We start from the raw sequence: 24,346 nt of genomic DNA, 5'->3' as shown, positions 1-24,346 counted from the left end.
GGGCACCCCAAATGAACGCCTAACCATTGTGTGCGTCCTACGTGTGCGGCTGGGGAGATAGGTGCGCATTAAACTACTAAAAGCCCTGCCATCGTCTCTAATTTAGACTGCAGCAGGGCTTGCACCTTTGGTTCCGATCGTCCTGAGCATCCTCGGGAACCATCTGTTGAGCAGCTCCTGAGGCGAGCGTGTGTCTGCGTTCATTTCATAAACAAGGTCTGCCGTCGGAAATCTTGGCTGCTGCAGAGCCTGGGGCGCCTTCCTTGCGAAACCTGGCCTGTGCCCCAGCGGAGCTGCAGGCCTCGCGCCCCGCGCACAGCCCGCCCGCGCCGCCGCGGGGTCAGGCGGCTGTCTTACTCCCCTTCCCCTGCCCAAGGGCCCCCTTGCAGGCCTTTTCTGTTTGTTTGTTTGTTTGTTTGTTTGTTTGTTTGTTTGTTTGTTTGAAAACACAGGCAATAAGGAAGCTAGACTTTCCTGTCCTTGAAATGTTCCTATCTAGTGGACAATAGCCAGACAACATAAACTAAGGGCGTGCTGGCCTGTGAGCCAAGGTGAGTGACTCCAGGGACTGGCAAGCCTCCCTCACTGATGTAGAGTCTTAACAGTAACGCGGGGCGCTTGCTCTGGCAGCCCACAGACTAAAGCTGGAACAATGCAGAGAATATGAGGATGGCCTCTGCATGGTGACATGCGAATTTGTGAAGTGTTCCATGTTTTCATATGTGACGTCGTAAAAAAATAAGAACTCATAGAAAGAACAGATTTATGGTTACCAGAGGCAGGGGGTGGGAGGTAGGGGAATTGGAGGAAGATAATTAAAAGGTACAAACTTGCAGTTATAAAATAAATAAGTACTGGGATGTAATGTACAACACGGTGACTGCAGATAGCACTGCTACGTGATATATGTGAAAATTCCCAAGATAGTAGATCCTAAAAGTTTTCATCACAAGGAAAAAAAAAAAAATTCTAACTGTATGAGGTAATGGATATTAACTAAACTTATTGTGGTAACATTTCTCAATTTATGTACATCAAGTTATTATACTGTACACTAAATTTATTCAGTGCAGTATGTCAATTATAACTCAATAGAACTGAAAAAACAAATAGCAAGAAATGCATAAAATTTTACTACAAGCTCAAACCCTGTGTTACCTACTGCATTCGTTTTCAGTTGCTGCCTTAACAATTTACCTCAAACTTAGCAGCTTAAAACAGCATCAGTTTAGTTTCTCACAGTTTGTCAGGGCAGAAGTTTGGGCGAGATGAGCTGTATTTTCTGCATGGAGCGTCACGAGGCCCAAATCAAGGAGTCAGGTGGGCTGGGCTCTTATCTGAAGGCTCTGGGGAAGAATCCCCTTCTAAGTTTATTCAGATTGTTGGCAGAATTCATTTCCTTGGATGTGCAGGACTGAGATCCCATTTTCTTTCTGGCTACCTAGAAACTACCTGCCTTCCTTAGCTCATGGCTCCCTTCAGCCATCTTCAAAGGCAATAATTATGGGTTGAATCTCAGCTTAGACTCTGTCATCATCCTCTATGACTAACCATAGAAAACTCTGCTTTTAAAGGGCTCATGTGATTAGGCCAGATGCACCTGGATCGTAAGGTTAATTGATTAGTAATCTTAAATACATCATTTTTTAAGGTTGTTTTTGAAAACAAGTGCTGCCAGTCAGTGATTCAGAGCCCGCTTTTCAGAATGGGATACCACAGAAAATACCAGATTTAAAGTTAGAGGAACTGTTTTTAAATCCCAAGAATTCAGGAAAGAGAGAAGTTAATATGAGCTGGAAAATGCTTCCTAGAGGAAGTGGCACCTAAGCAGAGCTCTAGGAGGCACAGGATTTGGGCAGGCAAGAGCATGACTAGTGATAGGAATAAACTGGGCATTGGCTGAGCAGCAAGGAAACCCACCAGCGAGCCTATTGGGCAGTAATAGACAATAAGAGACAGACAGGGGAAGCTAAAGTAAAGATGGTTTTGTAAACCAGGGCAAGAGTTTGCATTCGATTCAATAAACAATATTGATCCTTTGTAAACATTTTTAGGTTTTATGTAAAAATACACCCAATGGTTAGAAATTTTTGGATTGGGAGAAAATGAGATTAGAGGAAAAATTATTAGAAAGCTACTGGGGACAGACTTATCTACCAGAGATACATACAGACATTCTATGCTGAGTGGGATGGGCTTTAAACATATTCCAGAAAAAAAATAAAGGGGAGAAACAAGAATGGGAAGATGTTTTTAATTGATGAAGCTTCATGATAGGTTCATGGGGGTTCAATATACTATTCTCCCTACTTTTGTGTGTGTTTGAATGTTTCCATAACAAAACAAAAAAATTATGCCTATTGTGGTAATCCAGGAGTGAAGTCATGAAAACCTAGACATGGGTGATGGCAGGGAAAATAGAAAAAAATGACTAATTCAACAGAGCCTGTCTTTCCAAATTGGCTCTATATGTGTTTTACATTAGATATCACTGTCATTTATTTTTAAAACCTATCTCTCCCCTTTTGCTCCCAAAAAGTATTCCTTCCAGAATTACATTAAAATTTTCAAAAAATTTTTCTTTTTAGTCTCTTGCAGATATAGAAGTAAGAATTTCAATTTATATCAAATCTGACCTTGATAACAGATTTGATATAACAACTTCAGTTGAAAAAAGAAACAATGTTGACTCATATAGCCTTGAAAATAGAACAATGTTGTAAAAGGAACCTATCCGCTGTCAATAAATTTCTGAATTTTAAATGAAGTCCTTATTGGTCTGTCTTATCAGAATGTGTATGGAAATTAATAATCTGTGTAAGTTAAATTTCTGTCTATAGATTTCTCTCTGTCTACTGAACCACATGAGAACTGAACAGATTTTCATCAAATTTAGGAGGTCTGTTGGGAAAAATTGGTCAGTTAAAATATAGCCTTATTTGGTCTATTAAAAAGATTATTTTTGCCTGGCCGGGCATGGCTCGGCGGTTGAGCATCGACCTGGGATCCAGGCGATCGGGGTTCGACTCCCGGTCAGGGAACATGCCCAGGTTGCGGGCTCGATCAATGACTCTCTCATCATTGATGTTTCTGTCTCTCTCTCTCCCTCTCCTTTCCTCTCTCTGAAATCAATAAAGATATATTTAAAAAAAAAAAAAGATTATTTTGTGAGGCCTTAGATATGTCTCATTTTTAAGACATATTAATGTAGTATATTATTTTTAAAGTTTTCAACAATTTGAGTCCAGAAATGTACCTGTTTAAAATTTTTTCCAGGACACTTTTGGGTAAAAGTACCCAAAAGGTCCAAATGTTTACTTATCTTCCCAACTGATATATTTTAATTTTTCTTGAGATAGACATAAGAAGTTATACCAGATAAAATTGCTGTTCTGAATATAAATAATTCTTATTTCCATATCTGCAAGAGCCTAAAAAGGGAAATTTTTTGAAAATTTTAATGTAATTCTGGAAGGAATACTTCTTGGGAGCAAAAGGAGAGAGAGAGATTTTTAAAAATAAATGACAGTGATATCTAATGTAAAACACATATAGAGCCAATTTGGAAAGACAGACTCTCCATGGCAGGATCCCACTGAGTCAAATGCCCAAACTAAGCAAGCCTGAGCAACTGAAGAGAAGTTCACTGCCAGAGACGTCAGTATCCGAGGCTTCCAGGAGAGCCAGTCAAGAGGTACCCCACGCTCTTGTAAAAGCACTTAAAACTAAAGTCCTTCCTGAGAGACGTGACTACAAATACAAAGACCACATGGATTAAGGTACCCCAAACTGAGAAAAGAAACTGTGATTTCAAACTTAAGCTCCAAATCAATTAAGCTGAGGGATCTGGTATTATTTTGCAATCTGAAATGTGTCCCTGTTGTCAAGCTATTTCAACAGGAAGCATGTGCTGAATCCAATTACCAAGTCTGGAGAGCTACAGAAATCTTTATTTTCAGATTAATAGCCAGATCCTGTCACTTAAAAACATATATATAGACCTAAAACAATATATTTCAATGGAGTTGGGAAAGTGGATTAATATTTATTGTCTAAAACCAGGCATTTCCTTAAGTTGACCCTTCACTTTCAAATATCTGCACTTTCCAATAAGTGGCTACCCTGGTGTTATTATTACAAGGTCAGATGGTCTAAAACACAGGCATTTAATTTGTGATCATGTTGTGTCCCACATGAGCAGTCTAGGTAGTGTGATCCAAGGTAAGGGGAAGCAGGTTTATTTATATGTGTACCAGAGAATAGAATGACTAATGATAACCAGAGAAGCTTTGTTGGAAGGTTCAAATAAATAAATCTCTTTTAGTCATTATAATAATTTTATTTTTAAATTACAGCTCAATAACTATTGTTTTTGTTTCTACTAGAGTTTATCAATGCTAAATGAGTCTCCTCATCAATAACAAATTGAGCTAATAAAATGATACAGCTAAAATGAAATGGAGATGATATACATTCAATCAATAATTCTGTAAAAAGATGTCCACAGATTCTGAAGACAAACTATAGGACTTCTCATAAAGAAGTAGTATTCATCTTAACAACTTCGCAAGAGGGAAAAAATGGTATCAGAAAAGATCACTAAGCCTCTTTCCCTGGTGTAATGGGCTAAATGGTGTTCCCAAAAAAGATATATCCACATCTTAATCCTAAAAACCTGCGAACATTACTTCATTTGGAAAAACGGTCATTGCACATGTAATTATGAAATCTCTAGGTGAGCCTTAAATCCAAAGACAAGTGTCCTTATAAAAGACAGACAGAGGAGAGACACGAGGAGAAAGGGGTGAGGCCATGTGCAGATGGAGGCAGAGACTGGAGTTACGTGGCCACAAGCCAAGGAAAGCCTGGGGATGCCAGAAGCTGAAACAGACCAGGAAGGATTCTCCCCTGGAGCCTTTGGAGGGAGCACGGTCCTGCCAACACCTTGATTTCAGACTCCTGGCCTGTGAAAGAATAAATTTTTCCTGTTTTAAGCCACCAAGTTTGAGCTAATTTGTTACATACTCCTAGGAAACTAATACGCTTGAGGATTAAAAACCAGAATGACCTTAGAAAGTGTTTTTTGAAAGAAAAAAAAACACCAAAAAAACAAAAATTAGGTGACTCCTGATCTCTCCTTCAAAGCTAGGCTCTGTAACACAGAATTCAGCATGCCATTAACATAGCAGTCATCCATACCTCACCCCCAAGAGCATTCCAGCAACCCATTCTGTTACCACCATATGGCTACTGCCCAGCCCCACACAGACACCTTCCAAAGTCTGCATTTTCTTTCTTAGTCTAAAACTGCACTAGAACCATCTTCACATATACCAGCTAAGAGCCCTGAAAGCCCTAAATTCTGATTCAGAAAGTCTGGGGTGGGGCCAAGGAATCTGCACATTTAATAAGCTTCATCAAAGATGCTAATGTCTACCAAAGACACTGCCTGGTTACTCTCGTTCCAAAACCCACTCGGGCTGTTAGGCAGGGGGGCCAGTGTGGGGGGCAGGGCGGGGAGCACAGGGCTGGGGACAAGGAATGCGCATGGAAAGCTACACAGCCTTCCGGCAGGTAGGTAAACACTGTGCTCCCTTTTCCCACCAGCACAGCAAAAGTACAGCTAAACTATGGAACAGTCAACCTGGAGAACCCCCTGAAGACTAGCCCAACAGAAGTCTTATAACTAAGGCTGTAAAGAAGAAGCCACGTGGAGACTCGCAGGAGGGGCAAAGGCCCTAAACGGGCTGGCCCACACCCGAGGGTGCTGGTGGGGAACTGGGAGGATGTCTCAGCTGAGGGGGTTTCCCCTGAGGAGTGAGGTGTCCCAGCCCCACACTGAGCTCCCCAGCCTGGAGCACCATGGCCGGGAAGAGGAGCCCCTCAACATCTGGCTGTGCAAATCAGCAGGGATCTCATCCACGTGGGTGCGACACAGGCTGCTGGAAGCCCAGGTGTCCTCATAAAGGACCCACACAGACTCGCTCACAGGAACTCAACCTGGGCTCTAGCAGAGGGACAGCCGCTCAGGAGGCACCAGGGACATACAGTGAAAAACTGAGTTTTGTGGTTTCGGCATGAGGGCTGGAGGGACAGCCACCGCTGTCCCTGTGGGAGTCTTCCTCCCACACATGGCCAAATCTGAATCTACGTTAGCCCGGTGAGCACCACTTGCCCCACCCTGACGACTCTGCCAGCCCACCCTACCCAGCTTGTGCACCGAAAGAGGCTCTGTCGGGGGCACAGCTGTGAGCGGTGCCTCCTGCTGAGTGGCCCAAGGCTCAGCACTGGCGCCACGCCTAAATCTGCATTAACCAAATGAACACCGCTCACTCCACCCTTGTCCCCTTGACACTCCACCTCACCCAACTCAAGTCCCACCCAAAGGTCTTCTCAGCAGCTGAGCCTGACCAGCAGCCAGCAGGCGCTGGCAGATCTGGAGTGCCCTGTGTCTTTTGCTGAAGGGCCCCAGACTTGGTACTGGCGGCGGCAGGCCTTGGTTTGCAGCATGGCCTCTCCCATGCGCCTCCAGGTCCAGCACAGGCAGCTACCAGCTGCAGGGCACTTTGTAGCTCCTACAGGGTAGCCCCGGGCTGGTCACATGCAGCATCTGACATTGACCTGCACTGGATCCCCGCCCAGGACGCCCCAGAACCAATATATCCAGCGGCCGGCTTCAGACCACAACAGAGCACCACCCAACTAGCTCCTATTATGCTAAGTGAAATAAGTCAGAGAAAGACAAATACCACATGATTTCACTTACATGTGGAGTCTAAAGAACAAAATAATAAAATAAAATAAAATAAAATAATAAAATAAAATAAAAAATAGAAACAGACTCATAGATACAGAGAACAGACTGATGGTTGCCAGATAGGAGGAGGGTTGGTGGCTGAGTAAAATAGGTGAAGGGATTGAGAAGCACAGATTGGTAGTTACAAAATAGTCATGGGGATATAAAGTACAGCATAGGGAATATAGTCAATAATATTGTAATAACTTTGTATGGTGCCAGGTGGATACTGAAAATATCAGGAAGAACCCTTTGTAAAGAATATGATTGTCTAACCAATGTGCTATACACCTGAAATGAATACAAAATAATATTGAATGTAAACTGTAATTGAAAAAAATTTGTAAAATAAATAAGGAAAATTTTAAGAAAATACACACAAGCAAGCTAGACACACTTTGAGAACAATCTCCACCCTTACTCCTAGCAATGTGCCATCCATGCAATGTTTCTGGGTCTACACCAACTCCAAAGGTGGACTGAGGGCACTGAGAAAATAAAGCAGAACCAGATTTGGTGGATAGCTGATGAATAAAAGTATTTTTTTTAATTAAATCATCAGTTTCATGTGATAAAACATTTACACACTGAAGTATAAAATACACTGAGAAAGTATAAATTTAAAAGGGAGCCATACATAGACATCCCACGTAGTGGAATTTTCACTGATACATCTCCTAGGGCAAGAGAAACAAAAGAAAAAATAAGCATATGGGACTACATCAAACTAAAAAGCTTCTGCACAGCAAAAGAAATCAGCCTCAAAATACAAAGGAACCCCACCGTCTGGGAAAACATATTTGCCAAGGATGTATCTGATAAGGGGCTAATTTCCAAAGTGTACAAAGAACTCACATTACTCAGCAAGAGGGAGACAAACAACCCAATTAAGAAATGGGCAAAGGACTTGAATAGACACTTCTCCAAAGAGGACATAAGGATGGCCAAGAGACACATGAGAAAATGCTCGATGTCGCTAATCATCAGAGAGATGCAAATTAAAACCACGGTGAGGTATCACTTCGCACCTGTCAGAATGGCTCCATCAACAAATCAACAAACTGCTGGCGAGAGTGTGGAGAAAGGGGAACCCTAGTACACTGCTGGTGGGAATGCAGACTGGTGCAGCCACTGTGGAAAACAGTATGGAGGTTCCTCAAAAAATTAGAAATGGAGCTGCAGTTTGACCCAGTGATCCCACTCCTAGGAATGTATCCTAAGAATCCTGAAACACTAATCAGAAAGAATATATGCACCCCGATGTTCATAGCAGCACAGTTTACAATAGCTAAGATCTGGAAACAGCCCAAGTGCCCATCAGTAGATGAGTGGATAAAAAGGCTGTGGGACATTCACACCATGGAATACTATGCAGCTGTAAAAAAGAAGGATCTCGTACCCCTTAGGACAGTATGGATGGACCTGGAGAATATTATGCTGAGTAAAATAAGCCAGGCAGAGAAAGACAAATATCACATGATCTCGCTTATACGTGGACTCTAAAGAACTTAATAAACTGATGAACAGAATAGATTCAATGACATGGAAGCATAGATCAGACCGACGAATGTCAGAAGGATGGAGGAGGGTGGGTGAGTGGAGGGGGAGAGAGTAACCAAAGAATTTATATGCATATATGCACAACCCAAGGACACGGACAATGGTGGGGAGAGGGGTTGGGGATGGGGATGGGATGGGGTGGAACGGGTCATTGGGGAGAAAAAGGGACATCTGTAATATTTTAAACAAAAATAAAATTTAAAAATTAGAAGAAAAAAATTTTTTTAAAAATAAAAGGGAGCCATAAACTTAAATTCCATTTAAGAAGTATTTACTAAATGTCTACTCAATGTCAGGTACTGTGGTAGGAACAGGGCCTCTGATGATAAGACGGTCCCTCCCTTCCTCTCAAGGACAAATCCAGGGCACTAGCAGAAAAAACAACCCAGCAGTCTGGTTATAACTAATCGAAAACCTTGTGCCCAGCCCTGATCTCAGTGGGGCCATAGAGAACGTAGCCAGAGAATGAGATGACTTTTCCCTGAGGTCATTCATGTTCAGTACAGAACTGATGTAATCAGAAAATGGAAGTCAGTGGTACTGAGTCTAAGAAGTTGACATTTATTAAATGTTACAGGAGTTGAAAGAAATTCTCCACTCCTGATTAAGTAAAAATATAGAAAGGATGTTAAACGTTACTGATTTGATTAACAAACAAAGCTGGAAGATTTGGTCTCTGACACTTCAGGGAATTCCTTAGTGAAATACCAAAGTACAGTACTAGAGGTAGTCCTTTGCAAAGAGGGGCTGCCCAATTTTCAAAAGAATACAACTGTGCCCATTTTCATTAACACACCATAGATATCATTGTTAAATTATATGGTTAAGTTCAGAAATATGATACTCATTAGTTCATAAGTGCTTAATAATATAACTCTGGCTGGAAACACCACTTCCCCCCAGAGCCAGTGATCCCAGCCAGGACTGGCATACATCTATTTACTCAGTTAACCAGTACTGATGAGCCCCTACTTTGTGCCAGGCACTGTGCTAGGCACTGAGGTTGTAGCAATGAGCATGTAGTCTTGGTTTCTGTGGGGCGCATTCTTTAAAATATGTCCCACACCTCTAAGACAGATGTCACTCATCAGTTACAGCCCCTCTCCTGCCAAGCCTGAGACTGCTTGAGGATCTTTCTCAACATGCTACTTATGAAAATATTACCGAAAGTAGAACACAAGATAAAACCTATTAGCCATCTAGATGCCAGCCAAACTACACTGAATCACCTGTGGTTCCCACCAAAGTTCTGCTGCCTTGGTTCATGTCATTTTCTGTTTCTGCCTTTCAGCTCCCTCTCCTCTGCCACTATGAACATCCAAATCAACTCTCCTGAACATATAGCTCAAGTGTTCTGCCTTGAAGTTCCCCAGTTCTCCCCATTCAGATCCTTCCTCTTCTAAGCCTGTTTCTTCCCCCTTTTTATGGTATCTGGTAAAGTGTATGTCATGTCTCCCATATATGCATCTTAAGGATAAAAAATAGATGCCTTTTATGTCTTTGAACGCCTCATATTATCTATCATACAACTTTGCACACACACACACAAAATCACATGCTTGTTAAGCACTGTTCAATTAATTCATTATCAGAGAATTTAGGTTAAGAGAACATATAAGCTCACTTGGGAAAAAGCTTATTGTCTTATGTCCAATGGGAGTATATCATTTCTACTGTTCTGAGTACCAAGTTGCATTTACAATACAAATGACTCTTAAGATTGTATTTATATAAAAGTTACATTTGATGTAAAGAAATGAAACTACAGTAGATTCTTAACCTGTGAGGCATGGACTCTGGGTGGCTGTGATGCCTCTGACATTGTATACAGCACTTGTGTATTTTTGCGTAAGTATGTTTTTTCAGTTCTTATAACCTAAATTATATGGTAGTTGACTGACGCTAATTGAGATGTTGATGTGTTTGTTCTCACATGTCAAAATGGAATGCTGGGAAAGGGAAAGACCCCATTTACCGCTGTTTCCAGGTTTACATCTCTCAGGATGATCCTGATAATCTCCAAATTGTTTTTCCTATGTTCACTGTGCCACAAGATAGAATATGAAAAAATAAAGACATAAAAATACAGACTTACGCTTTTTTAGCACATAACCTTCTAAATGATCAGTATCTATTAAACTTCCATATTTTCAGAACCCAATAAACCTCTATGAACTCAGCAGAGCTTTTTTTATGTTATGTACCTTTAGGAAACAAGTTATCCCCCAAAAAAACCCAAATTAAAATGTATTAGCTAAGTTAAAGGTTTTCAGATTAGTAATTAATTGCACTTTTTCAACCTAGGAAAATATAAACAAGGAACTATGGAAAGAAAATGCACATCCTTAAGACGAATAGAATTATTGAATTAATGTTTATTTAAAACCATGCATGAGTTTTTCCATGAAAGTAAATAGACTGGTTCATAGCATAGCCATATTTACAGATACCAAATAACCATAACTAACTTTTGTCCACAAGACATACTAAACCAAACAATGTGATCAATTCAAAGGTTATCTTTTTTTACAGAATTTAAGCCAAAGATGATTAACCAGTTGCTTGTGAAACTTCTCATTTTTTAAAAAAAAGGGTTTTACTGAATCAAATTTATACAATGAATTAGTGAGCAATCAAATCCAAATACACTCCTCAGAGTATGCCAGAAGTAAGCAAAATATTAAATGAATCAAGATCACTAAAAAATAAAGGATTTTTTTCTGTGTGGTAATATAAAACATCATAGCACATGATCATTATTTGACGTGAAAACCCAGTAAGACAGGATTCGGTATTGACTTTTTGTTGTTCCTATAAAGGTAAAACAAAATTCCCAACAGAGCAAGTAAATTATAAATCTAGAAAGTGAGCCATAAAGAGGTGTTCTCTTTAAGAACATGCAATTCCCTTCAAATAACGTGTCTCAGCTCAATGCACGAAGAAAAGCATATTTAAAATTCGAACAGAGCTCTGTCAGCCACACGGGGAACAACTCTCTATGTGCTTCATCTATAGAGATATACTGTGGTTGGGTGATGACACAGCTCCTCTGAATGTGTATAATTTTTAAATATAGTGACAATTCACTTGTTCTGTTTTATTTTATTGATTTACACATTTCAAATATGGCCATGTTAATGACCAAATATGTACAAACATTTTAAAAAACAAAAATAACAATTATATACAGTTTGAAAAAATCAAATTATAACCATGGTATCTTTTGTCTAGTCCAATGACTAGAGACTTTCCAACACTAGTAACTATCAGGTATTGCAACAGGCCAAACGAAGTTGCAATACTACATCCAGATTTATTTTTTCCCTTCCAAATGCTTTCATTTTTCTTTAAAGAATGTTTACAATTTAACTGCTTTTAAACTGGCAATAGCTACATGAGCAATGCCTTGTGCCACAAATCAAAGTCTTTTCCTATCCAAAAGCTACTATTAATTGAAATCAATTTTACCATTCATATTAAATTCAGATGTCTAGCTCCCAGATACCTGGGCATGAAGTATTTAAATCTGCCAAGAGGAATTAAATACTTTTCTTCTTTTCTTTTAATATAACCCACTATATAATAGTGAACTAAACATACTTGTTTCATAGAAACAACTTACATTTGCCGATACAGGGCAAATGGTCTATATACAGATACAGTAGGACTGCCTAACTGACAGTGAGTGTTGCCGACGAGGCTCCAAGCCAATGGAGCTAATACGGTGGAGCTCTCTGCTGAATGGACTTTCCCTTCAGGATACGTCGGATCTGGAATGGAAATGAATAGGATTTGTAAGGTTTCTTTTTTTACAGTCAGCTTCAGCAAGAACACACCTTATACACACAATCCTTAATACCCTTCAAGTCAAAACAGCTGTCCTGATACCCAAGAATAAAGTATCTGCACATAACTTCATGGATGACAGGAAAGCCCCAGGCTCATTCAGAGCCTAATGACTGACTTTATACCCCAGTCTGACAGACTTTCTTATCTGTCTCTCAGCCACAGCAGATTAAAAGCAACAAATTAGAAGAAACAAGATTGGAGTGGGGGATGCAGTTGTCAGCCGCTAGAAGACACAATGACCACAGTCTGACGAGAAGCAAAGGAGAAGACGCTCCCTACATACACACAGGCACAAAAAGACAAAAGCAGAAAGGAGAGTAACCCGAGAACATTAAGCGAAGAGTTAAACGCTGTCTGTATTCAATAAGCCCTGAGAACATCACTGTATGACCACATACCACGAACCTCGAGTAGAAGCAAACAGTGGGTTTAGGACTCTACCATTTACTATTTCATGATGGTTCCTATCCCTGGAACCTCTGCGAATCTCCATTTTCTCAGATGAACCCTCATACTGCAAAGTTTTCATAACTATTAAGTAGTATACATGAAAACTTTACAAATTATCAAAGCTCCATTTTAAGTGATAAAGAGCTCTACAAATACGGGTTCTTTTAGTATTATGATCATATGAGGGATGTGAATCAAAGGAACAGCTAAACTGTATTCCATATATTTTATTTTGTGATTATCAAAATATGTAATGGCTTACTCATAGCCACAATCACCCTCATTTCCCCCAGGGAAAATTTCCATCAAAAATATCTTAAGTCCTTAAAGATTCAGTTCTTGTTATCAAGAAAAGTTCAGTCATGTGAAACTATTCAATCCCCAAAGATAATATATAACCATGATGAGTAAAGCATAATTTTGTTCAAAGAATAAAATAGTACTAGGTTCTAAACTGCATAAAAAAACCTTCCTATTTCTTTAGTATCAGTTAGTAGACAGAAATAATTGTTAAGAGTCGATGTTTACTGAGCACTTACTATGTGCCTGGGACTCTCCTGAACACTCTACAGATGCTGACTCACTAAATACCAAGGGACACAAACAGTGATAGAACCTGCCTAAAGAGCACCAGCTGGCCCAGCCCTAAACCACCTCAACTCCCTTTATGTTTCAGACCAAGTGCCTGAAAGCATTTCCTGTCCCTTCTGTCATCCTCACCTGTTCTCCCACAGGGCCATCAGGAACCAAATGCACTGGCTGTTCGTTCTCCAAGTTCCGAGTACTTGGGTCTGCTCCCTTCCTCATCAACAGGCGGACTGCATCCAACTGTGTCACCCGATACTGCAGGCTGGCAGCAACGTGGAGGGCAGTGTTTCCATTGTAAGCCTGAGACAAAGGGACAAAATGACACCCATCAGGAAGGGGGGCTTTCATGAGAACAGTCTGAAAGCTTGAAAAAGGTATAAAGGAAGTCACTCTAACTCCTGTGCAATTATTGAAGCTTTGTAAAAGTACCTTTGCATTCACAAAAGACAGGCAACTGGGCAGCTCCAAAAATAGGCGAATGAGTTCCAGATTTGCTTCTTCAGCTGCCAAATGCAGGGCTGTGCGGCCACTTTTCCGATCCTTGTCAAAAGCAAGAGGGGGAAAAAGCTGAGCATCCAGACACTGTGCCATAACACGCTTTTCACCCAGTCTCTCACATGTCTGACTCACTAAACGCTCTTGGAGACTCCGGATGCTCTTTCTACACCAAGCCTTCCTTAACCCCAAACTAGATGAAATCTCTCATTCCTATTAAATTCCTAGATGCCTCTTATAAGTCTACCCTTGTATACAGTGGGGCCATAAAATGTAGAAACACAGACGATATTGTTTTATCGTGTACTGTAATATGCAATAAACCATTTATTATGTACTTGCCTGTGTTTCCACACTTGGTAGCCACCCAGAAGAATTATAATTAGTTGTATTCCTCACTTATTCTATTAAACAGTTAGGTTCCCAAGGACTCAAGTAGCTTAGATTTATGCATTTTTCCCCCCAGAGCCCCTAACTCAGTGCACCATACATAGGAGATACTCGGTAAATAAACCTGAAATTTGAAGAAAAAAACCCTATTTTCTGTTTAAAAAACAAGATTAAGTCTAGATCACACAATGATGAAGCTACCTTACACAAAGCACTACCTTGATTATCAGTATATGAAAATGAAGCCAAAATCCATACTTTGCTACTCAACTCCATTAATTTAAAAAGAAAAGGGGAAAACATTTTAATCTCTACTTGGGAACAAGCCTGTTGCAGTAACCACTTCTCCCCATCCCATCTCCAAAGTCTTCTGTGAATTTACCTTAGCTTCCACTGCTGCCCCCATCTGAATCAGATACTTAATGGTGTCAACCAGACTCTTATTCTTCAGTAAAAGCTCCTGAACCTCAGGTGAATGGGGCTGTTGATTTCTCTGGAGTTCGTGCACCACAGCATTATGGGCCACGACCGCACAGTGCAGAGGAGTCAGGCCTAGAAAAAGTATAGTGGAGCAGTGGTCAAGCATGCCCTTTCAGTTGTTAGGTAATTACAAACCTTGAGGATGGCCGCTAATGTGCTCTATGAATGGGCGCCACAAGAACTAGTAAGGCAATCTGAATAATCCTGTCATTGGCTCTTAGTGCTAATTTCATCTATAGGATATTTTAGCTTTAATTACCTCCCTTCCTTCTTGTTACAAAACTTGATATACCTTTAGAACTAAAGGGCCCCTCTCTATAACTGTTTTTTCACCCAGTAAAGTGTTATTTGCTTACCATCATAGTTAGTTGCCTCAAGATCCACAAACTGATTGCTCATCGCTGCACCCTTCTGAATTGCCTGCAAAATTTAAAAACAGGTATCTGTTAGCAAAAGACAAGCCACACAAGTATTCCAAGAAACGAGTAAGTGAACTCAAAATAGATTACTGCAACCCACATCCAACGTCTAACATTCAAGCCCTCTCTCTCTGGCCCTGTGATAACAGAAGCCTGCTCACTGCCTCTTACCTGAAGCACCTGGGAGTGGCCCTTCTCAGCACAGACGTGCAGAGGGGTTCTCCCCCAGCAGTCAGTGGTGTTCACCTGGGCCCCAAGGTTCACCAGATCCTGCACGATGAGATGCTGATTGGCAGCCACCGCCACCTGAAAGGCACTCTGTGGACATTCAGAAGAAAAAGAAATGTTTTTAAAACATATAACACTACCGTAACAAGGAATATGAACCTAAACTAAGACTGAGGGGAAAAACACACATAGAAAAAATAAATCCTATTAATAAATAATAAGATACTGTAACAAGAATACTAAAGTAAACTTAGGGTGTGGCTTTATTATACCCAGTTAGTCTTTGTTCAAATAACTACAAAGTTAATGTTAATGACTTCAAGGCTGATGGTGGCAGAGTCAACATCTCACAGTTAATATTAACTAAACATTCTTGGTCTTGGGCTCTGAAACTATCTGTAGATATCATTCTCTTCACACAGACCACATCTTTGCCACCTCACTCTGTCAAGGTCCTTACCTGTCCATTGTGCTCTTTAATATCCAGCATGTGAAGTGCATTCATCTTTCTTGCAAGGACATAGGAAAGTGCCCTTCGCCCTTGGGCAACAGCAATATGGAGGAACCTGAGAGACAAGGAAAAGAAAAGAGGTGAATTACTTCTGATTTCACTAAGTTCATCTTTTTAAAAAAGTATTCTTTTAGCCTCTTTCTTGATATGTTGGTACACTCAAATAAAACATTACAGAGCATAAGTTTGTCTTTTCTGCTAAGTTGATAATACATCTGAGTTGCAACACGATGTGTCAGGCCATGAGAAATAAAAAGAACGCCAAGCACCTTACTACTAATCACTTTAAATCTATTATTTTTAATATTCATAAAAACCCTATGAGGGAGGTATTATCATTTCACATGTCAAGAAACTGAGGCACAGAGAACATACATAATTTGCAAAAGGCCAAAGATATCAGGACAGGTAAGAATAAGAATTCAATCTATAAATCAACTCACAGTTGAGCATGACCAACTAATCATGATCTATTTTTTTCTCTATTGATATTGTCTATGCTAGTCTTTCAAAGCCAATTAGTCAAAGACGACGCACATATTTTTATTAATCTAGAACAGGTAATTTGTTCAACCAGGAAAAAAAAGGAAATCTTTTCTGAAATACTAGCTATCATTGAACCGCAGTTTCTACCTACACTGGTCATCTTGACTAGCCAACCATTTAGTAAGGTCTAACTTGGTATACCCTAGAGAAATGCTCTGCCCACTACGTGCAACAAGTATGGTTTACCAAATTAGATACATGAAATAATGGGATACTCACGTGTCACCATCTGCATCCTTTGAAAGAAACTGGTCTTGGGAGATATTTGCCAATTTGTTTTCTTCCTGCTCTACCTGCCACTGAAAAAATGACTTCCCTAACTGCGTGGTGTTCATTGGATTCCTGATGATGTTCTGGAATGGCAGTGAAGTGCTTAAAGGCACAGAACCTGCATCGTGCCCAGCCATGGCCTCACAGGCACTGTGTGGCATCAGGCTGAAGCTCTGCAGGTGGGCGTCATTTTGTTGCTGAACACTGGGGGAAGTCTGAACAGGAACAGCAACATTCTCACATTCCCCATGACTACTTAGAAGGGATGCAAAACTTTGGTTTGGGCAGAACTGTAGTTCTGGGTTATCAAAGAAGTTTGGTTCATAGTTGGGGGACTGGGAAGTTCTGGAATAAGGACTGTATTCCAGAGCTGGGTTGTGGGTATAGTGCTGTGGCTGCTGCTGCGACTGCGGCTGCTGCATGTTCTGGTTCTGTGGAGAATACTGGTACATGGAAGCCTGATCCATCATGTGTGGGGAGCTGCTGACTTGGAAAGGCTGGTACTTCTGAGGTGGACTGAAGACCTGCCCTCCACGGAAGTCCTGACACTGCTCTCGGGGAGAGCTCTGAGGGACCACCGCAGGGCTCACCCAGCTAACTTGGACAGTATTCAGGGAAACTGGGCTGCATTCATTCTTGATGTTGATAATGTTCTGAAGCAGATCGGCACTACTGTCCTGTTTGGGTTCACTGAGGTGAACATCTTCCATGCTCTCTGCGGGTGTTGGTGTTTGAGGTGGTGTCTGGAAAGAAAGAAAAAGTAAATTACACACACCCTTCCAAAATTATTCCAGGAATAATTTCCGAAAGGTATTCAGAGGGAAATAGTGAGATACTTACCAAAAACTGGTTATGCAGCAAAGCTGACCTTTTGCAAGCTGGTCCATTAGACAACGAATCAGGTCCTTTCCTTTTCCCACTATATGACACTGTGTTTGTCAATTCTACACCCAAGAAAGGAATATGGATCATTTTATTTTGCAATTTTTACCCATAATCACACTACATTATTTTACTCTAAAGCCCCCATAATATCATGAATAGAAGTAATTCTTACCTGTGAATTGTTCTCTGTTCACACCTTGGGTCTATAAGGAAAAAAGATTTTCAATTTAGTGTAATATTAAATGGCTTCCTGTTTAATATACATCAATAAACATACTTATCTCTACCACTTTTTATAACTCACCATAAACCTTTGATGCAACTATTCTATCAATATTTATTTTCTATCTTAATTTTCATTCTATCTTGCACCTTCCCCCCACTTGCTCTTTCACCTTAGTTCAACTACATCAAGATAAAATTAATAAGGCCGTTTGAGTGTTCCCTTTCTTAATCAAAACGTTCCATTTCAGTTGAACTCTGTTTATTTCCCTGCCCCCAATTTGCCTTCATTTATTCATTCATTAAATTTCTCTTGTGCACCTACCAAGTGCCTATCACTGGGCTTGTGACAGGAATATGGCAGACAGCAAAATATATTTGCTTTCTGTCCTATGGACTTTGCGGTCTACAAGATTTACTGGGCCTAGCACAGCAAAAAATAACAACCCCAATGGACTAGCCTTCCTGACCTCTAACACAAAACAAGAAATAGATGCCACCTTAAAATCATCCGTGGCTTGGCCAGAAGCCTTCTGCTTGTGACTTCGGATGTGCAGCAGGAGTTCCTTCACTGAGTTCTTCACACGAACACCTTGAAAGGGTCCTCTCTGCTGCTTTCCAACCCCCATATGGGGCTCAACTGTTCAAAAGAAAACAAAACATATCCCAATTAAATCTTGGTAACCTCAAAAGCATAGCTGTCTAATGTATCAAGTCCTCAATCACCAGAATGCAAAGCCTTTCCAACTCGTTCTAGTCAATGGCCTACATGTCAGTCCCCAGTCCTACTTAAGGTTTGACGCTGCCTGAATAGTTTTCCCCATCAGGCACCCCAAAGAATTAAAGCTCATACAATTGTGTTTTCAAGGGTGTTCAGAGCCAACAGATAAATCCAAATTAAGCCTCTCTGTCTCTCAGCCCTATTAACCCCCCGAGACACTATCACAGATTTTCAACCCTAACTCTCCTAGATCTATCATTCTTGACTTTTGAAAAACCTTGGGGGAGCAAGGAGTAAATGATGAATTTCTAGCTTTTCAAACCAAAGGCCTTGTGCCCACATAAAAAATTAAAAGTCTACTAATGCACTCACCTAAGAAAGCACAAAACAAACTTCCTCCAAAGATCTCAATGTACCAAAGCCTAACAGTGAACAATGTCTTAGATCTGTTTTTTATTATTTTGCTCAGTTCAGTCAGCTATGCCAAGAAATCTGCTTAAATTCACTCAGCTGAAACACATTTCCACACACGCAGGCAGGATTTCCCCTCACTGACTGTTTTTAGAATTGCTCAGAGAGCCCTTCCAAGTAAAAAGGAAATCTGTAATCTCATTTCATACTTCAACTCTAAAACACACTTTAATACGTAGTCTGTGAGTACAGCATTCCACTTCTGACCACTACTATGTCACAACCTCTTGGGATGAGCTGAACATAAAGTAAACATGCAAAAAGTCAGGAAATGAATAATCCAGCCACCTCACTGACAGTGGAAAGAAGTGGGAAGACGGGACAATAAACAACACATAATTTGAACATATATGTCATAAATATATGCAAGAAACAATTTAATGATGGGTAGGGTAAATTAAATAACTAGTTGGTTTTACATTTAAGTTTAGGAATATCTTGCCAGAATCTAACAACATTTCTCTGGAATGACAAGAGTTAATAATTCAACGTCACAAGGAGAAAAATTCAGTTTCAGAAATCCCCTACGGTTATGCTGTAAACCAGGGAACTAGCAAAGCAGTTTCAACCAGATGAAAGCCAAATGTGGGAGAAAAGGTTCCAAATACACACACACAAGTTTGCTTTAGTGGAACGCTTAACATACAACTACGTGGCTTATATCACTTCTTTAAATTAAACTGGCTAATCACTTTCTAAAATAAAAGACAACCAAAAGAGCATAGCAGTGGGGAACACCTAAAAGATAACATTCTTTAAACCATGCTAATTAGATTCTCCAACATTTGAGATTGTCTAGAGGTTCTTTAGTCTACCCATAGTGGCATCCTGTTTTCCCCCAAATTACACAACTCAGTTCATTAAGAGAAAAAAAAACTAACCAGCCCTGGCCAGGCAGTTCAGTGGGTTAGCGCCCTCCCAATACGCCAAGGTTGCCGGTTTGATCGCTGGTCAGGGCACATACAAGAACCAACCAATGAATGCAAAAATACATGGAACAACAAATCGATGTTTCTCTCTCTCTCAAATCAATAAATAAAAATTTTAAAAATGAAACTAACCAATTCACAGCCAAAGAAAGAAAACATTACGTGTTTCTTTGCCAGAAAGGGCTTAACCGTTCTAGAGCACACAGAACAAAAACAGGACCGCAGAAATTCCGGGCCCGCTCAAAATGTGCCAGCGGCACAGACCAAAGGCATCCGCTGGGTTGGTTTTCTGTCCAGCTTCACCTTACATCTTAATATCGGCTTCTTTCCTTTGACGTAAAGTCCTTTTACTTCAAACTTCCACAAATACTTAGGAAGAACTAAGTCATGACCGTAAACACAGTACTCAACCCTTTTCACTTAAAAAAAAAAAAAAAAAAGCCACAAAAACACTACCCCTACATCAGACCCAAAGCCTCGCCATAGTATGTGAATTACAGCTGACGAAAGCTGCTTTTTAAAACAGAGAATGTGGTCCGCCCCCCCCCACACACCCCCCACTACACCCCCAGAAGTCAGAGCCCTCGGTTCCGAGAGGCGTTTTAGGCTAGAAGGCAGCTGCGGGAGCCCGACTTCACAGGTGACCTAGGGGCTGGGGTGCGGTCAAACGCCCAGCCCAGGGAGAGGCGTCCAGCAGTCGCCTAATAAATGACGGCCAGTGGGGCAGGTCCTGCCGCTAAGGCGCAGAGGCGGGGGGCCGGGGGAGCCCCCCCGGGCCGGTGGGTACCTTGCAGCCGCTCGGCGCGGGCGCCGCCTCTGGGCCGGGACTCGACGGCCCCGCAGGAGGACACCGCCGAGGCGGAGGACACGTCGGAGGAGTCGGAGCCGGGCGAGCCGGGCGCCGAGGGCCCCGAGGCGGCGCAGCTGGCGTCGCAGGCGCCGGGGGCGGCGGGCGGCGACGCGCTGTAGAAGTAGGCCAGGTTCAGCGGGCTGGTCATGAGGCCGCAGTCGCCGGCCGCGTCCAGCAGCCCCTCTCCGCCGCGGCTGTCGTCCAGCAGCTTGTCCACGATCATGCTCCCGGGCTGGGCGCTCGGGGACCCCTACGCACCGGCGCCACCGGCTGGCGGCGCGAGGCTGCCTCCTGGCTGCGGCTGCGGCTGCGGCTGCGGCTGCGGCTGCGGCTGCGACGGGAGCTGGAGCTGCGGGAGCGAGGACGACGCCGCTACGGGCGCGGCCCCGGGCCGCCCGCTTTTATAGGAGGCCGGGCGGGCGGGGGCGGGGCCGAGGGGCGGCGGCCGCTCCGGCCTCCCCCGCGCCGCGCGCGGCCATTGGCGGCGGCGGCTCCGCCCGGCCCCTCCTCCGGATGCGCTCCGTTGCCAGTAAAATGTACAGGATGAGGCAATGCGCCCTCCGCCCTCGCCCCGCCCGCCCGCCGGCCCCGCCTCGCCCGACCGGTTGTTTTCTCTCCCTTCACCTGGAAACCCCGACCGAGGGCGGCCTCTCGCCCCCGGGACCCCGAGCCCCGCCCCAGCCGCCCGCCCGCCCGCGGAGAGGGAGAGGGAGAGGGGCCGGGCCCGAGGCGAGGGCGGGGGCGGGGCCGGGGCCGCGGGGGGAGGCGGGAGGCGGGAGGCGGCGCGGAGCCGGTCGGCCGGGTTCCCGCGGAGCAGGAAGGTCGGGGCGCGCGCCGCCCGCCCCGTCCTCCCCAGCGCCTCGGAGCAAATTCTCTCTTAACTGGGTAAACGTTTGCCAGCGTTCCTTCTCACAGGGTCCCTAACTGAATATACTTTGGCGCCAGTTTTCTGTTTTAAAATTATAATCTGGGCAGCGGCTAAGTTTTGCGGGGACGGCGGGGCGCGCAGCCCGGGAATCGAAGGCAGCGCCCCGCAGCGCGTGTCCGTCAGCGCCCGAGCGTCCTCTCAGCGGAGCGATACGTACACGCGCGTGTATGCCTGTAGTTACACGTGTGACTTCTTTATTCTGCGCAACTTTACACTGCGTCGGATAAACACGGGGATTTTGCTCCCTTCCTGTCTTAAATACTTTTTAAAATGGGTTAACGCACATTTTTATTGAAGTCATGTTACTTGCTAAGTCCCTGGCTAGGAGTTGGCCGGAGAAAACGAAGAATGCTTGTGTCTGTCCTTTCAAGCACGTTATCATCTTGTAGGAATGATAAGGTCAGTACACTCGCGCTCTATTAAAAGAAACAGATTGTGACTAAATACAAGGGATACAAAGTTCAGTGAGTGTCCTGAAGAGAGAGGCAAGTCTGGCGGAGGAAAGGAGGTCATGAGGACAAGCCTTGCAAAGGAGGTGCGGCTGAGACAGGCACTGAGGGTGGGTAGGACTGCAACCCACGGCGTTCGCAGCGCGAGCGAAGAACTAGCGGAGGAGCTGGAGAAAAGCTCACCGCCCCTTTCAGGACAGTCAGAGGGAAGATAACATTAAATGGAAAAGGTAACTTGGGTGCCTTCGGGTGGCGCACCTCCAGGGGTAGGCTGAGACACTGGCTCTGTATTTAATAAACTTGAAAGACTTTGGGGCAGACAAAAGTAATCTGGAAGCAGGTTAGAGGGGGTGACACTGAGGGGCCCAGAGGCCACCAGGAGCCACTGCGATAGCGCAGGAGGGGATCAGCCTGACCCTGGGGCAGAGGCAGCGAGCGGGAAAGAGTAAATGGAGAGAAAGCAGGGCTGGGCAGCATTGCTGGGGCAGAATCCAGAAGTGCGGGGATTTGGAGGTGGGGAGCCATGAAAGGGTCTCTGATCAGGCTCTGGTTTGGGTCTGGGTGACAGAAGAACAAGGAAGCCAGCTTCGGATCCCCGGGAAATGAGCAAGCGCAGAATGTTAGGACTCCAGGAGGGAGGAAGGGACAGAAGGAGAGAGACTGTGAGCTTGAGTTGGTACTCAGTATTCCTAGTGGCATAAGGCCGTGGTGGGGGTTCCAGACTAAATACTTCCTCATTTCTCACAAATGTTATATTGCTCCCAAAACTTCTTGCCTCTTCCAATTTTTGGATTTTGGTAACTTTTTAAAAAAATTAAAAGACGACAACTCTCTTGATGTATCTGCAGAAAGTGAAAACTCCAGTAACTGCAATTCCTCAAAAACCAAAGTCACTTAAAAGATGCTCCAAAGATAATGATGGGCTTTTTCAATACAATCTATTTGTATTTTATTTCCTCCCCTGTTTAGAGTAAGAGTGGACTTTTGGACACCTCTGACAATCCAATACGGAGTTATTGTCAGTCATGACTGGTCTGTCAAGTACTGTGTCAAGACAGGTCATTGGTGTAACGGTAATGCCCTAAAACACAAGTCTGGATACTTGGGTAAGGACTCCATCTGGACATTGGTACGGGTGGGACCTCTGCCCCTGTGGGCTGTAAGAACTCAGAGCTCCTACCACCCGATGCTGGAGTCTGGCTGTACTTGGAGCCCCATCAGACCTCCACTCCACCAGACTGTGCTGCCACTCTAGCCGCCTGGCTTGAGACAATGCCCAGCTCTACCTGCGGACACCGCGAGTGACCAGGACTTCCCAGCCCAGTGCTTGCTCTGCTAGCTGCTATTGTGTAAGCTCTCCCTCTCTGTGTGTACCCTACATGTGATTCTATTGGCTTACTGGGGAGGTCTCCCCTAATAGACCTGGCAACATCCATTTATTATTATGTATAATAAAAGCCTTAATGGCCATGCAAATAAATTCATGGACAAAATCCATGGCGATTTTTTTTTCAAAATAGAATCTCCCCTAAAATTATTTTCTGTCACTTGGTATATAAAAATTCAAACCTCAAAATCAGGGCCTCTGGCAAACTTTATGTAGATAAATGTGACTAGTGAAAGACTGATGTCTCAAAATAAACAAAGTTTTCTGTGAAATGCTAAAGCAATCATACTGTCTGAGAAGACTACAACTTTCAATGCCCAGAAGCCCTCCCAGACATGGTCAAGAATGGTTGTTAATATCACTTCAAAAGGAGAATTTAAAAATCCTCTGCTTCATTTAAATGTTGAAACATATATTCAGTTTGGTCTATTTATTTGAATAGACCCAACACTGCCACTGTTCTAATCAAATACGGTTGAACACTCTGTGGAAGACAGCCACCATCTAATGAAAACACTGGAAAAGTCCACTGAGACTAATAGCCAGCACCAACTGGCCAACCATGTGAGTGAGCCACTTTGAAAATAGACCTTTCAAGTTCCATATTATGCCTTTAGATGACTGCAGCACTGGCCAACGTCTTGACTATAGTCTCACGAGCAAACTTGAGCTAGGACCACTCCCTCCCCCACCCACCTCGAAAACCACTCCCAGATTCCTGACCACAGAAATTACATTCAAAAACTGAGGCCTTGAGAATGTCTGTTACACTGTTCATCATAGATAAAGAAGAGATTAAAATCCTCATCTGTCTGACTCTGGAGACTGATATTTTGCTTTAAAAAGGGAGAATATACAAATTGATAGTCACAAAATAGTCATAGAGATATAAAGTACAGCTTAGGAAATATAGTCAATAATA

The 24,346-nt window shown here is 42.9% G+C and overlaps 1 protein-coding gene and 1 non-coding gene across 2 annotated transcripts; one reads left to right on the top strand and one right to left on the bottom strand.

Moving 5' to 3' along the window:
- The first annotated feature begins 614 nt into the window (after window positions 1–614).
- LOC148092872 (U6 spliceosomal RNA) lies at window positions 615–718 on the top strand. The gene has a single exon (XR_015714738.1). It is a non-coding gene; the product is annotated as a U6 spliceosomal RNA (small nuclear RNA).
- Window positions 719–10,722: 10,004 nt separating this feature from the next.
- Window positions 10,723–20,944, bottom strand: NFKBIZ (NFKB inhibitor zeta). Its single transcript, XM_087818136.1, has 12 exons — window positions 20,598–20,944; window positions 18,190–18,329; window positions 17,640–17,670; window positions 17,423–17,526; window positions 16,532–17,325; window positions 15,716–15,821; window positions 15,199–15,345; window positions 14,965–15,028; window positions 14,511–14,680; window positions 13,673–13,783; window positions 13,376–13,543; window positions 10,723–12,126 (listed from the first exon to the last, which is right to left on the bottom strand). The coding sequence occupies exons 1-12, from the start codon at window positions 20,881–20,883 to the stop codon at window positions 12,073–12,075; spliced, it is 2,175 nt and encodes a 724-aa protein (XP_087674262.1). The 5' UTR covers window positions 20,884–20,944; the 3' UTR covers window positions 10,723–12,072.
- Window positions 20,945–24,346: the final 3,402 nt, after the last annotated feature.

The sequence above is a fragment of the Miniopterus natalensis genome, chromosome 6 (genome assembly GCF_054644295.1).
Source record: "Miniopterus natalensis isolate mMinNat1 chromosome 6, mMinNat1.hap1, whole genome shotgun sequence".
In the NCBI taxonomy this organism is placed as follows: domain Eukaryota; kingdom Metazoa; phylum Chordata; class Mammalia; order Chiroptera; family Miniopteridae; genus Miniopterus; species Miniopterus natalensis.
This window is presented reverse-complemented; position numbering and strand designations above follow the sequence as displayed.

Coding starts and splice junctions, on each gene's coding strand:
- NFKBIZ (XM_087818136.1), bottom strand. CDS start 20,883: ATGATCGTGGACAAGCTGCTGGACGACAGCCGCGGCGGAGAGGGGCTG. Junction 17,527..17,639: donor GAACAGAGAACAATTCACAG/GTAAGAATTACT, acceptor TCTTGGGTGTAG/AATTGACAAACACAGTGTCA. Junction 15,822..16,531: donor AAGGATGCAGATGGTGACAC/GTGAGTATCCCA, acceptor CTTGTCTCTCAG/GTTCCTCCATATTGCTGTTG.